General features: G+C 40.9%; 1 protein-coding gene across 2 annotated transcripts in view; it reads left to right on the top strand.

The window, feature by feature from the left end:
* CHN1 (chimerin 1) overlaps positions 1–15,217 on the top strand; it is a 139,070-nt gene that overhangs the window by 84,846 nt on the left and 39,007 nt on the right. For both annotated transcript variants that reach the window (XM_084813397.1, XM_084813389.1), the window contains 2 exons: positions 2,176–2,464; positions 12,254–12,331. In XM_084813397.1, the coding sequence (XP_084669523.1) occupies positions 2,176–2,464; positions 12,254–12,331 (367 nt within the window). The remainder of the gene's footprint in view (positions 1–2,175; positions 2,465–12,253; positions 12,332–15,217) is intronic.

Here is a 15,217-nt window from a genome sequence, read left to right as displayed (position 1 = left end):
GCACCTTTCTAATCTGTCACTTCCGTTGGAAGAGCAATGCAAGTAATGAAGTCTTATGTCTTCATTTGTAGAAAGTGAACAAAAAATTATCATTGTACCTACTTATTCTGTAATGCTAAATTAGCACTGGAGTATCTGCCTAAGGGGCTGGCATAGCATATTTTGCGCCACTGCTCAGTATGTATGTGCCAGAGCAGGCAGCAAGTTTTAGGACTGAGCTTGTCAGAACTGATCTACACATGCAGCAAAACCTGATGCTTGCTGGATAGCCTTTTTTCAAGACTGCAGCTAAGGATTACATGTTTAACTATGCCTCCCCCCACCCCGCTCCCTGCCAGCAGTCTCCATATAAAACTAGTACATCTGGGGGAAATCTAGTCTAGAAACCTTCTACAGCTCGTGCTAGTTTTCCATAAACATGTGTAGCGAGGTTTGGGGGGAAGATTTTAAGCATGTGACACCCCACACACACACACCTGAAATCCGAATGGTCCAAAAGCTATACAGCACAGTTGCGTTATGTGTAAACCAGTTCTATGTACATTACCTTAAGGACCAACATTGTGGTCATTCGTTGTGCCAACTATGACAACAGAAAAAAAAAACAGTATGAAAAATCTTCAGTACTAAACATTCTGTATAATGGCCTAGTACTAGAATGGGAATATATTATCCATGATGGCCCCTTCTCCCAACCTTTTATTCCAGTCAACCCTGTATAAAAAGCTTAGGGCACTGGGACCCTACAAGTCACCTGTGTTCATGAATGACAGAAGGGGACATTGTTTCTCTGCCCTTTAAGAGTTGTATACAGGGAAGAATTTCAGAAGTTGCAGCTTCTCCTGTGCACCATGAGTGCCTTGGTAGAAGGCAGCTTCTCCTGTTCACCTTGGTAGAAAGGTGTGGTGCAAATCAAATAAATAGTGCTGCAGAGGCAGCGGAAGGTGTTCTTGCCAAATGCTTCCCTTCTGTGCAACTGCTAAGGGTGCAGTAGTAGGTGCCATGTCACCTTGGATTTATTTTTCATTAGCTACCCTAGGGGTGTTATAGAATCCAAGGTTGCATCCACATAACTGCTACCCACAGTAACTCCTGGTCTGCATTGCTGGGAGTGCAGGAGGCATCCTAGGTAAAGCAAATATGTCCTCCCTACAACGCTCCCTCTGGATGCTTAGATTGCACTGATTCCATAGTGACTCTCAGCCAGGGGAATGATGGGGACTCTTGTAGGCCACTCTCCACACCTAGAACTTCATGAATACCCAAAATAAGTACTTTGCAAGTTTTTTTTTTAATTCTGGTAGCACCTGCTGCTGTTTGAGGGTGGGGTGGGGGAGAGAGGGTTGGCTAGGAAACAAAATACCATGTTGACTGGCCCAAAGACCTGCACTTAGTCACCGGTGGTGTTTATCCATGTCAGCTTTCTTACAATATCCTAGGGTTCTAACTTTTAAATGAGATGTTTCATAGGTGCAAACATTCAGCTTGCACTTATGACAAAATGCAGCTTCTAACTCAGACCGCAGAATCAACTTCCAGCTTACACATCCAGTATGTTACAAAGATTTTCTTGAATTGCAGACTTAATAAGCTCAGCACAAGGCAGCTTTTGTATAAAGCTTGAAGAGTTAGTCCTTGGTCTTCGGCCACAAATAAAGAATGCTTGTCCTTGTGCTATTCTGTCCCACATCACTGCAGTTCTGGCAATAGTTCCACCCAGTGTCATTGTTGGCACTTAAGCACAACTGTACCCTGTATGACCTCTTCCTACAGAAAGGCAACAGGGTGTAGAGATACGCAACTGCATCAGATCTTTGCATTGATATTCTGCAACAGAGAATCCTCTATTATGACAACTTTTTCCTTCACAGAAAAGCAACAGAGCATAGAACATGGTTCTTTTAAAAGAAAATTTCAGCTTGCCTACAAGATAATTAAGTAACTAGGGGACAAATCATGTCTTTCAAGGCCAAGCACATCTTTGGCTTTCTCTCCATGGTTGTTGTTTTTTATGAGTTTCTGATTTGTGCACAGTAGCTGAAGCTGGGAACTGAAGCCAAAGACTGACCATTGTGTATTCCTCATCCAGAATATACTAGCCTCTGTTGGAGAATCTGTATTGTGTGCAAAGTTGCCTTACTAAAGTTTAAAAAATACTCTGTTCTATTGAGGCAGATTTGGAAATCAAACCAGAAACTTCAGACTGTACTACGATGGAAAACACTTTGTCGGAGAGAAACGTTTTGAGTCTATCCACGACCTAGTGACAGATGGATTGATCACCCTTTATATTGAAACCAAGGCAGCAGAATACATTGCTAAGATGACCATAAATCCAATTTATGAACACATAGGATATACAACTTTAAACAGAGAGCCAACAAACAAGAAGCATACAGTGGCTGTGAGAGATACGCTTGATGGCAAAGAGTCTACAGGAGACAATGACATAGTAGAAAAAAGAGTAAGTTACTCAGACATAATTGTATTCTTCCTAGCCTTACTATTGTTTATAATTTAACTCAACTGACTTGAAAAACAATGAATTGCTCTGCAAGTTAGTAAATATGAAAGAAACGATACTGTTTTTTTAAAGAAAATAATAAATGCATTTTAGAACATACAGGTTTGAGAAGTGCATTTCATTCAGTGTATTAGGAAAAGAGAAATTACTAGTCAAGCATTTAAATGCATATTAAATATTCATATTTCAGTAGTTTTAAGTATGATATGCTCAAACTATGAGTTACTTATTTTTAAAGGTCACACACACACACACACACACCTTTCTGCTCTGAAAACCCTCAAGGGAGATAGAAAAGATGAGGAATAAAATGCATAGTATTTATTATAATACAATAAAAATTATTCAGCCAAAAATATTCCTTCAATGAAAAAACACTGATTCCCATTATAATTTTACCAAAGAGAATGATGGAGGGGTGTGTGATATATGGGAGAGTCTTGATCTTGTTCATAAACCAGGAGCCATGTTTGTCGTAATTGGAATAATCAGGTAGCGATCAAAATATTTAATACGTCAGAGGAGTTTGGGGTGAGTTTGTTTTAATCATTAAAATTATGGAACATTTTCTGGCTCATATATGTTTCTAGGCTTTGCTATTTCATTAGCAGTGTGGCATTTTGCTGAAAGCCAGTTAAACTATTTTATATCTGAAGTGGCTAGTAATGGGATTGCCCGCTGTCAAGAAGTAACATGAGTATTTGCTGCTGTATGTATTTAAATGTTATTTTAAATGTTATTGAAGAGAAATGTGTCCAATGTCCCTTTCTTGTATTACAACGATTAAAACACACACATACACACACACACACACACACACAACAAGTTGTTAGGGGGGAAAACATTATTCACAGATACTAACATGAAATGGAGAAATGTAATACATATACAAGATAAATTGTGTCTACTAATTCTGTTTCTTTCCTTGTGCTCTTCTAATGTTGAGTTTTGAATGTACTCAAAAAGAATACATTAAAAAAATCAGTAGTACATTTCTAAAGAATCCTCAGTAATGACCCTTGTTTCACACCACTAATGCCTACTTCAAAAGTTGTTTTCTTTCCTTCTGCTGTAGTTCATTCTTTTCTTTTTGCTTTTGATAGATCAACATAGGCAGTCATCTGCCCACTCTTAGTCACTGTACTTTAGTTAGGAAGAGAATGCCATCACAGCTGATTCCAGTTCACAGGTCCTTCTATGTAGCCCCATTTTCCCTGACAGCAACCTCTTGTTGTGGGATGGTGAAAGTATGGGACCTGGATTCATAACTGGAGCAGGATAGATGTACTAAGTATTTCTCCTTAGGTCAAATTCATTGACAACTCGATGTCATCATAACTCTGCTAAGGAGAGACGCCTGTTTACTGTTTGTACCTTTTTAATATGTGGAACAGACATCATCATTCAAATCAATGTAAATCAGTCATTCTGTATTTGAAAGGCTGCCTTTTAAACCTCATGAGACCCACTCTTGTGAATAACTGTACATAGTATGGAACCTGAATTGGTGGTCTGCCACCACCAGAATTTTTTTAATCAGCCCATCCTGGGAGCCTGGTAACTCACTTTTCAGGGCTTATTAAGCCTGTCCAGTCTATATTAGCTTCACATCTTGATTTCCCAGGCCACTTATCTGAACATCAAGCATTTCTTAGCATGAGCCAGTCGGGTTGCTTCTCTAGGAAAGCGGCTACTATCTTTTAAAATACCCAAATGCAAAGCGTGTTATGTATTAACCAAAACAGATTTAATTAAAAAGACATAGAAGCAAGACAGCATAAGATAAAGAGGGTGCACAATAAAAATAAGCATAAAATAAAGGGTGTACGATTTATAAATTCACTAGACAGGGATGGGGAACAGTTTTGGGGTGGAGTACCAAATGACCCCCTTAGCAGGCTGGATGATGTCAAGGGATGTGGTCATGTCCCTGATGTCATCTGGTCCCCAGCTGAAGCACTGGCTGGAATACGTGGGTTGCTGAAAATGCAGCAGAGGTGAGTGTGCATGCGGATGCCTGTGTGCCCGCTCACTTCTGCCGCAATAAGCAACCCAGGCACACCCAGTCCCTGAGTTGTTTATGTGACATTTGAACCCAGAAGTCTGGATCACTGGAGGACAAACAGAGTTTGAACCCAGTGGAAGGACATCAGAGATAGAGCTAGCCTGGTTTCTCGTGGCGGGGACTTCCAGTGCCTGGGAGCAATCGCCAGGAAGGCCTTCTCTCACGTTCCTTCCAACTGTGCCTCCAATGATGGTGGAACAGAGAGAAGGGCCTCTTCCAAGTTTCTTAGAACCTGCTCATGCTCATGTGGGAAAATGCTATCTTTCAAATAGCTAAGTCAAGTAAGGCTTTATAGGTCATAAGCAGCACTTCAAACTGTGTCTGGAAATAAGCTAGTAGCCAATGAAGTTGTAACTTGGGAGGTGCATGCTCCCTATAACCAGCACCGTTCAGTAGTCTGTCTGCAGCATTCTGAACCAGTGAGCCTTTTGTATCCATGGAGGTTCCCCATGTGGTTTTTGAACCTTGATTTACCTCCAGTACCAGAAATGGTATGCCTATGGGTACACCAGTTGCTGGGGAACATAGGTGGGAGGGTGCTGTTGTACCCATGTCCTGCTTGTGGGTTCCTGGTTGACAGCTGGTTGGCCACTGTGTGAACAGAATGCTGGACTAGATGGACCCTTGGTCTGATCCAGCAGGGCTCTTCATATGTACTTACATGTATGTTGAACATGGGGATACACAGGTCATAAGTAACCTTTCAAATGTTCTTAGCAACCAAATGGTTTTCACCCTTGCAGTGAGGGAGGATATTTGAGAGCCTGTTCACAGCACACCCCACATTATCATCTCTTGATTGTAGCCTGGTGGAAGCAATCATCTGAAGGAATCGTTCCACCCATATGGATGTGTCCGTCTCATATTAACATCCAGTTGGGCATAACAGATCATGCAATTACTTCCTGCACTCAAGAACTAAGGATGACTATGTGACAGCCTGTTTAAAGTGTAGACAGGCTCTGAGATTTTTGAGGGTTGTGATCTATCATTTGAAGGCCATCATGGACTTGCCATTCTGTCTCATTGGCCTCTTGCTATTTATAAAAAGAAAGATTGGGCAAAACACTTCACTTTACCATTTTTAACCCAACTTGAGGCATCATTTAAGGAATAGCTATTAGCGAGGCTAGGTCATTTCTTTGTTGGATGACAATAACAGTTTAGTGACCCAGCTTCACCCAACACTAAGAATGGAAGCTTCTAAAGTGCTTTTATTTAGAAAAACTGGGAAACCTCTAGCATAAAATGCTAACTAATTTTATGCTAGAGATAATTTCTGCTGAAATTACTAAAACTCCAGTAAATCATTAGCAAACTAAAAATACAACTTTTGCCTGGTTTATTTAATTGTGATTTATAATTATTTCCCAGTCGACAAAGTGTTAAATAATTTTGACAGAGATGTCAGTTAGTGATAGGTGGATGGCCACGTTGAAATGCTTTGGCCAGTCTGCAGTTTTCATTCATTGTTTGTGAGTAGCTAGTTTGGATAGCTTACATCTAATTAAATCTATAACAAATGATGTTTATAGTAGCAAAATACACCAGACTCCTCCAGAGCTGAATCAGCTGCTTGAACTGAAGAGCTGCAAATTAATATTTCAGATAAGATTTTTAACTCGCATATGAGGATCTAGTTAAGCGCAAAGTACATTCACGTGCCTATGGAAACACTAAAAATTATGGCTGGAGGTCTAATGTTTCCACAGCAAGGGATAATGTATTGCTTGCTAAACACCTGCCAAATAGCATGGCATATTGTGTGATAACCCCAAATCCCCTGATGAAATTTGTATCAGTGTGGGAAATATCACTGCGGTGTTACTGGACAATTTAAATATGTCTTTGAAACCTGCAGTACCATCTTCAGTCACCAGGTGGCAGACTTCCCTGACCAACATATAGCCTTGCAGACTGCAGTTAGGGATGTACGAAAGTCACTTACCTTTTTGTGGATTGTGTTCGCGGTGGGGGGGGGGAGGCGCTCCGTCCCTCCCTCCAGAATCCTCGACGGGGGGGGAGGTGATCCAGTTTTCCCCCCCCAGAATCCTGCCCAGCCGGGTCTGCTCCGCAGCCGGCCAGGCCCGTCCGGAGCCGGAGTTCTAGCCGTGGACGGGCTACTGCGGACGCAAATGGCAGACACCGTAGCGGCCGCCATTTGCATCCAGCCAGGCAGCCGTGATAGGCTAGGCTACCTAAGTATTTACGTAGCCTATCACGGCTGGGGGAAAAAAAAAAAACAGCGTGCGCAAATGGCGGCGGCTATGGCGGCCGCCATTTGCGTTCCCTACTTTTCGCCGTTTTAGTCTACGTAAATATTTACGTAGGCTAAAACAACGGGGGGGAAAGGAACGCAAATAGCGCCCACTACGCTATTTGTGTTCCCCTTTTTTTCGCCGTAATAGCCTACGTAAATATTTATGTGTAAATATTTACGGCCGTAGCCGCCGCCATTTGTGTACACCGTTTTTTGTTTTTGTTGCTTGGCTTGCTGTGATAGGCTACGTAAATACTTATGTAGCCTATCACGGCAAAGACCAGGATGCAAATGGCGGCCGTGGCAGCCAGTCAAAAGACCAGCCGGAGCCACCGCCGTCCGGAACATCCACCCCAGGTAAGCCTCATTCCGGGGGGATTCTGGGGGGGGGGCAAGCCATTCCGCCATGAATTTTGGGGGGCCTCACTGAAATACGTGGCGGAATTCTCCGCCATCCCTACTTGCAGTTGACACAGTTTGAAGTGGGGGAGGATAGCCTGAGGGACAGCATTATATGGCTGCCCTATCCTCCCTGCTGTGGGGCAAACCCCCCCCGGGAATGAACAGACCCCTCCGCCAGGGGCTTATAGGGAAGTACCATGGCAGAATCAATGCCTAGGGGTCCCAGTGGGCATGGCTTCACTCAGACAGGGTGGGAACAATGTGTCCAATTCTAGCAACTGTGTAATGTTGTTCAAAGGCTTCCCTGTATCAAACTAAGGCGTATTCCAATCTGTGCAAAGCTGGGTCTGTTTGCTAGTAGTGAATAAAGAATCCTTTGCAGAGGCGGCAGCTGTGTGTGTGTGTGTTGCAACTCCTGAGCCCACATGATAACTCAGTATTCTTATAATGTCATTTATTTATTTATGTATTTATTTATTTTCATATTCATCCCAAGCCGCGTGGCTTACCCTCAAGCCGCTGGTATAAACCCAGTTCTTTCTAGGCAGACTCCAGGAGAATTTATAAATATAGACTATTATCTTAGGAGCTACTACTGAGCACTAAAGTGTTGCCACAGGAGCAGAATCTCTGAAGAATGTAACTGAGGAAGAATAGGGTACCTGTCAAGCCATCAGCCACAGACATTTGTAAAACCTGTATAATGGTTTCATGATCTTTTAGCAACACAGAGTTCTGGTATAATCTATGTGTGCACAGGCCATTCAGCTGTATAGGGTTGAACATAATATAAGTCATAATTCTCTGAACTCTCTAGAGCAGATTTTCATAGAACACAGTGGTATGCAGGGGGAATGTGCAAAAGTCATTCCCCCTTCTGCCAGAAGGAGCATCCCGCTACCAGGAGCAAAGCTTGGATCCAAGCCATAAATTGTAGCCCAGTGCTTTCTCCAAAGGGGAAAATGTAGGAAAATTCTAATCTCGTTATAATAGATTATGTCTATTCTAATAGGTATTATATAAAAAAATAACAAGTATTTCATTGGTTCGGATGTATTGTTTCCCTGTGTAATATATAACTGCATAAATCATATGTATTATATAGATATGTGTATGTTTACCATTTCTCAAATCAATAGGACCATTAAAAAAACAAAAACCAATCCTTCCTGTGATCAAGGCGGCACCAGTTCATGTAAGCTTTGTAACCAATGTTCCATAGGTTGCTGAGTTGCATGAGAATGGAAATTCATTAGCTTAAAACTACCTTTTCAGATTAAAATCCCTTTTTCATAATTGCCACAGTGAAAGGGTGACCTTTCCCTGTCAGGCATTTTTTGTTCAGCTTTTTATTGGCATTCTCTAGATTTAATTTTCAGGATCCAGACATCATTTTCTGCTAATGTGACCCCGAAGTGTAATTGAAAATAAATCAGGTTTTAAGAAGTGGAAGGAAAGAGAAACTGACAACTAAGAAATAAGCATGTCAGAATATAAACATACTCTTTGCCATGGGAGGGAAGAAAAATATTAAAATGATTTATGTTAATACTTCCAATTATTTGTGGAATTTCAAGAGCCTCAGAAAATACAGTCTAATTATCTAAGTGTGAAGTTAGTGGCTTATTTCTAGCGGTAACTGAACTGGAAAATGTTTTATTTTCCTGGAGGGTCAATGCAGCTTCATAAAATCTATATGCAGATGGTGAAGCTGAGTAGAAATGTATGTGTGGAGGGGAGGTTGTGGCCACACCTGCTGCCCCAGACTCCACATGGTGTTGATTGTACCGAAGCTACCACAACTATACCCCAACATGTGTAGGCTCTGAACATGAGATCTGTATCCTGCAAAAAAAGGAGTGCACATACATACTGCATGTTCAGAGCCTCCAGCCACTGAGGTGTATGCATATAGTCCCTGGGCCAAAGTTATGAGCAAGGTGTGGAGGTCCGGGGGCAGGAGCAGGGCAAGCAGGCGCAATCATGAGCTCACACATACACTGTGCATACGTCTCTACCCAGTTTTGACATATGCCTAGGACTAAAATGTATAATCCAATATTGTTATATCAACATAAACAAAAAGGTGTGGCAATTAATCACAGTATATTTTTATTATATTGTTTTAAAACAATATAGTAATAAAGTACATATAAAAAAAGTCCAGATGGTAAGCACCAAAGAAGCATTGCTCCTTCACTGTCATACACAAGGGAACGCCTCTTCTAGGATGATGCTGGCCATGCATGCGTCATTTAAAAATAAAGGGAAGTATGCTTTTTCCTTCAGAGCTAATGCAGATTTAATGAATTTATAGACTGTAAATCATACAGTTATTCAGCTAATTCTATTTCTTTAATCGGTTGACTGCCCTACTTATCACAGTGCAAAATACATCCACATCACATCAGTTGAGAATAGCTCAGGGCAGGCACACTTAAGTCAATGCTGTTCTTAAAGAAAGGTAGGGAAGTAGTGAATGGGAAAGAATCAGACCCCCACTTGCAAGGATTTTGCTGAGAAAAGTAAGATTTAAACACACGTACACCACTGTCAACTGTTGCAGCCTGTGTGTGTTTTGTATTCAGGTTTCTGTGCCCAAGTACAAAATGTCAAATGCAAAGCAGCCCTGAGAACTGGGTATGGCATACAAGGAGTTTCACAAACTTAAAAGTGCATTGGTACAGCGGGGGAGGAAAAAATGGTCACATATTGTTCCCTTCACAGCTTTACCCTCTTCCCATGTGTTAATAATGCCACCCCTCCTTTACAAATCTAGCCGAAGGATTAAATGTGAGAGCATGTTACAAATTATATTGTTCATATTTCACTCTGTATGTGTATGCCTCTATGCATTTTGCAATGAAGAGAGAGGTGTAAATTGGCCCCCAGTCAATTTTACCACAAGAATGGAGATTTGGTATAAGATGTTTCCTGTTTTGTAGTTCTCTCATTCTAGGACACTATAGGACACTAGTCCAAAAGATGCCAGTACAGTCTGACAAAAAAAGCAGGCCAATAAATACATTTTGAACTGACCTGCTACAGGCTGACTAGATGTCTCTAGCCCATGGAGTTCCTACTGTCAATTTATGGCAGGCTGAGGAGCTCTGAAAAGCACAAGAGGCTGTTTTCCTTTCTGCGTTTGCTAATAATGGGAAAACTAATTTGTGCATGCAAAGTAGATCTTCCAGATCTCAGCCCATGTATATAATGACCTGTGGTTCTACAGATGCCTAAATTGATTGTCCATAAGGTCAAACTATTATTTATAAATCTTTCTAATTAGCTCATTCACAGGCCCGTTTTCATTTCATAGAATAGTCATAGAATCATAGAATAGTAGGGTTGGAAGGGGCCTATAAGACCATTGAGTCCATCCCCTTAATTTGCTTGATTGCATTTATGACTCATTTATGTCAAATGACTCATTTATGTCAAGGTCATCTTGGAGAAAAGAACATTGAATGTGTATATGGCTTTGTCACAACTCCCTTCAAGAACAACATAGCCACTTGGCAGCTTGGAGGGAAGGTCATGGTTCTGAACTATGAATTCAGGGTTATTGGCAAGTCCAGGGAATTTCAGCAAAATGCCACTTGCTAAACATGTCCACTGTAGTTTCTATGGGCAGGCTGACTATAAGAAGCAACAGCTGTAATTTGTTAGAATTTCTCCCCCTTCCCAATTCATTAGGGTTCAGTGGAATTATTACACATGATGTATGCTGACTGTGTAGAACAGCTTTCCCCAACCTGGTGCCTCCTCAGAATTGGCTATGCTGGCTGGGGATAATGGTGGCTGTAGTCCAAAACATCTGGAGGGCACCACATTGAGTAAGGCTGGTGTAGATGAAAATGATTGTGAAATAACAGGACCGGAGTGTATGACAAGTGCAAAAGAAAGGCATTGTGTGTCACCCTGGAATTGTTATAATTAACAGGGTAAGGTGGGGGGAACAACTCCATGTATGAAAAGCCATGAGCAATGAAATTAGTGTTCATCTAAATCAGCCATGTAATAGAAACCTTTCCTGTTTGCTCTTCAGTTTTAATGCCTGAAAATGTATTGCAATCTCCTTAGTTTTTAAATGGCACAGATGCCATTTTGCAACGATGCATGACTCATTCATTGCTCATTATCTTCCTGCTGATTTTTTTTTTTTCTCTCTCTCTCTCTTGAGCTAGCAAGAAAGCCTCATCTGGGAGGGGAGAGAGATGAGTGAGTTGAGCAACACACTACTTAAATTCTATTACTGGCTTTTCATTGGTTACATGATCTCTTAATCCAACCAGTCCCAATTCATTGCTGCATGCTAAAGCCCACCCCTCCTCCCTCGCCTTGCTAGACTGAGGTTAGCACAGTGTCTGTTAACTGGAAACTGATTATATGCAGTATGAGAGCATATTTCGATACAAAGTGGTCATCAGTATGGTTGAGTAGGGGAGAAAAGAGTCTAGAGACCAACCTCTTTGACAGTCACTACATGGGTTTTTGTGGATGAAGACATTCTAGGCTTTCTTTTGTTAACAGTGACTCTGTTTTCATATTCAGACCCATAAGTTTTCAAGCTTAAATTAGAGACTTAAAAAAAAAACAACACTTCAACTGAAAAGGAACTGTAGCCAAACCAGCATTTTCTTTTGCAGTACAATAGTAACAGCATCAACATGACAGTGATGCCTTTCTGCATCTCAGTTTAGGCTTGGGGGTAATGTTGTTTTTATTTTGCTGTAACTCAGTTTGAGATCAGTACAGAGGCTGTGTGTGTGTGTTTTGTTGGTGTGGGGAGCTCTTTTGGGGAGTTTTCTCTCTTGCCAATTCCAAAATGCCATCCAAAGAGTCTTGGTCAGGGCAAAAAGCTAATTCATCTGCCGTTCACAACTCGAAACAGGAGAGCCGTCAAAGAGATTTATTGATAGCAGCCCTGGGAATGCGACTGGGCTTTCAAAAGTCATCTGTGACAATCTGGCAACCTCTTAAACTCTTTGCTTATTCGCAGCTGACATCACTTGTCAGAAGAGCAACTCTGAAAGAAAACGAACACATTCCAAAATATGAAAAGGTTCACAGTTTCAAGGTAAGGCGTTCACCTGCTTCATTAAACCTAGATGTCCAGGGTCTCTTTGGAACTGTGGTGTGTTTGTATGTCTGTGTGTTTGAACAAAAACATTGAAACGGCTGTCTTGCATGTTAAATCAATTTGATGACTCCAAAATTATTATTGAAGTTGATGTAACTATCAATATTGCTTTGTGCATATTGTGTGCATATGCATATAAAGAAAAAAGTATTGGAAATTATTTTAGCTGAGCTCTTGTTAACACTTCAAAGGTACCCAAAGATTTTTTTTACCCAATCTATAATCAAAGGATTTACTGACCTTATCTCTGCTCATTACTATAAAATAGCATTAGATGCCAGGAGCATGCTCTATTGCATCTGGACAGAGCAGATGGTTTACATTACTCCTGCGTCCTAACTCTTATTTCCCCCTTCATTAATGAACTGACTATGATGTAGAAACTACTTCTTTACTATAGGACTGATAAAGCTGCTGACTCAAGGAGCCATGCTCTAAAGCACCATTTTCTTATGTAGCCTCTAATTATTGTTGTATTTTTTTTAAATGCAGTTGTCTTCTCCATTATTTCTTTGGGCCTCGAAAAAATTATATTATTGAGGTGCGTGTGTATGTACTGAGAGATTACTATGTGTAGACAGTTTTTTCCATCCATGTAATTAAATGGATGCATGTTTAATTAAGGTCTTATAAATAGCACAATCAACGTACAAGAATAGAAACTGGTACACTGGAGGATAAATTACAGTGAGGATGTTCTAGAACGATACCAGCAGTAGTGGTGAGGATAAAAATTTGGCCCATGCTCCTATCTAAAGAAAAATCTCTGTATTCCTTCCTTTGAAAACAGTCAGTGCTGAGTTTCTCCAATCCAGTGTCCTGTTCTAGGCAATGTGCATACAGAGCTACCCCTTCAGAAATGTAAAGCACATGCATATTATCTTCCTCCCTCCAAATAAATTGGGACACCCACATGTGCACGCACCTGAGTGTACATGGAGCTCTGGATTGGAGACGCTTATGAAGCCCACTGTGGCGTTATATGGTGCTTTACTGTAGTATTGCCCAGTCAGTCATAGGAGTTCATAGTTTATACTACGAAACTATTTAGAGCCTGGAAAGCTAGCATAGCATAGTGGCTAAGAGACTGAGCTACCCACTAGGAAGTCCCTCATTTGAATCTTGTCTCTTCCATGTACTCACTCAGTAGCCTTAGGCAAGCCACTGTCCCTCAGCCTCAGCTACCCCCATGCATCTGCAATATGGGAAATAATAATACTGACATACCTTACAGGGTGGTTGTAAGGATTTACAGCTGCATAATGCATATGAAGCGCTTTGAACATTTGAAAGCACTATATCAAGTATTATAATTATGATTATGTAACTGTTCACAGTCATAGTGTTGCCTGGAAAAAAAAATCAGATTTGGGAATGATGTGCTGTATATTCCTCCAGTGCTATTCCGGCAATTTCATACCTTTATGTCCTCTCTACATCTGTGATTATAATCCTATGCCCAGTTACATCCAATCTGCATTGATTTCCAAGGGACTAAAGCATGGGCAGGCAACCTGGTGTGCTCCAAATGCTCCAGATGTTTTGAACTACAACTCCCACAATCCTTGACCATTAATCATTCTGCCTGGGGCTTATGGGAAATGTAGGCCAAAACATCTGTGAGGGGGTAATAGGTTGCCTACTTTAAAACAGGGATAGAGAACATATGGCCCTCCAGATGTTGGTAAACTACAACTCCCATTATCCCCCACCATTAGCTATGCTGGCTAAGGTTGATGAGAGTTGCAGTCCAACAACATCTGGAGGGCCACATGTTTCCCACCCTTGCTTTTTAAAGTATGCATAACTTGGTGGCAGATTGTAGCCAGATTTTTTATTAATTTCATAGTTTATGCCTTAAAGCAGTCCCCTGATACAGTCCCATTCACTTCTGTGGAACACCTTGCAGTATAAATGTAAGAACACTGGGTAAAGCATCCAATGTTGCTAGTGCCTTCAGTGATTTTGTAATGTGTTTAAATGCATATCCTGCCCTCTCCTATAAGCTCTTGGTCTGGTTTATAATATTTTTAAAGTTTTTTTTTTTATAATGAAGGCTGAAAATATATTAAAATAGGAAGAAAACCCTTCAGCTAAAAAAATGATGTATCTCCCTGGCAACCAAACAGCCTGCTCAGTTTTTTAATAGGAGTTTGAGCGAATCTGCCTTTAGCAGATCTTCAGGGGAATTATGGGGAACAGGAGTGACAAATATTTCTCTGTGCCCTCACCAATCACAGCTGATGCACAGGCGGCACTATCAAAAGAATGCCCTAGGTTAACTGTAGCGATTATGTTCGCTCATAGGGGAAGAAACAGTCTCTAAGGTATGGAGCTTAGGGACCCATTACAGTGCTCTTAGGAACAATGCAGTCAACTTTTCCCCAGGCTATAAAAAAATAAAAACAGGCAGAGAATTAAAAGCAAATAGTAAGAGAAATTTGAGCATAAATAAGTAAAACCGGGAGTCATCCCATTTAAATAATGCAGATTTTTCATAACTTGATTTGATAATATAAACCCTGTTTGTATTAAATTCCACTCCCTCACATGATGGCTTAAACAACGCTGTTTAAACAAAATGATTGGATTCTCTCATGTAGCACTGAAAAAGACTTAATTATAATCTGAGTCTTGGTATTTGCTGTGTAGCTGCCAAGCTTGAGTGTGCATAGTTAGTAGGTATGCTGGGCACATCTACACTAAAAGATTTAAACTGATTTAATTGTAATGGTCCTTCTTTGTGAAGAACCCAGGAAGGTGAAGTTTTGTGAGAGTGCAGAGAATTTCTTATTTGAGAAATTCCCTTGTGTACAATTACAA

The sequence above is a fragment of the Heloderma suspectum genome, chromosome 1, assembly GCF_057233095.1.
Source record: "Heloderma suspectum isolate Gila_16-S chromosome 1, 16-S_ref, whole genome shotgun sequence".
Classification (NCBI taxonomy): Eukaryota; Metazoa; Chordata; class Lepidosauria; order Squamata; family Helodermatidae; genus Heloderma; species Heloderma suspectum.
Note: the sequence above shows the minus strand (reverse complement) of the source record. Positions and strands in the feature narration are given on the sequence as shown.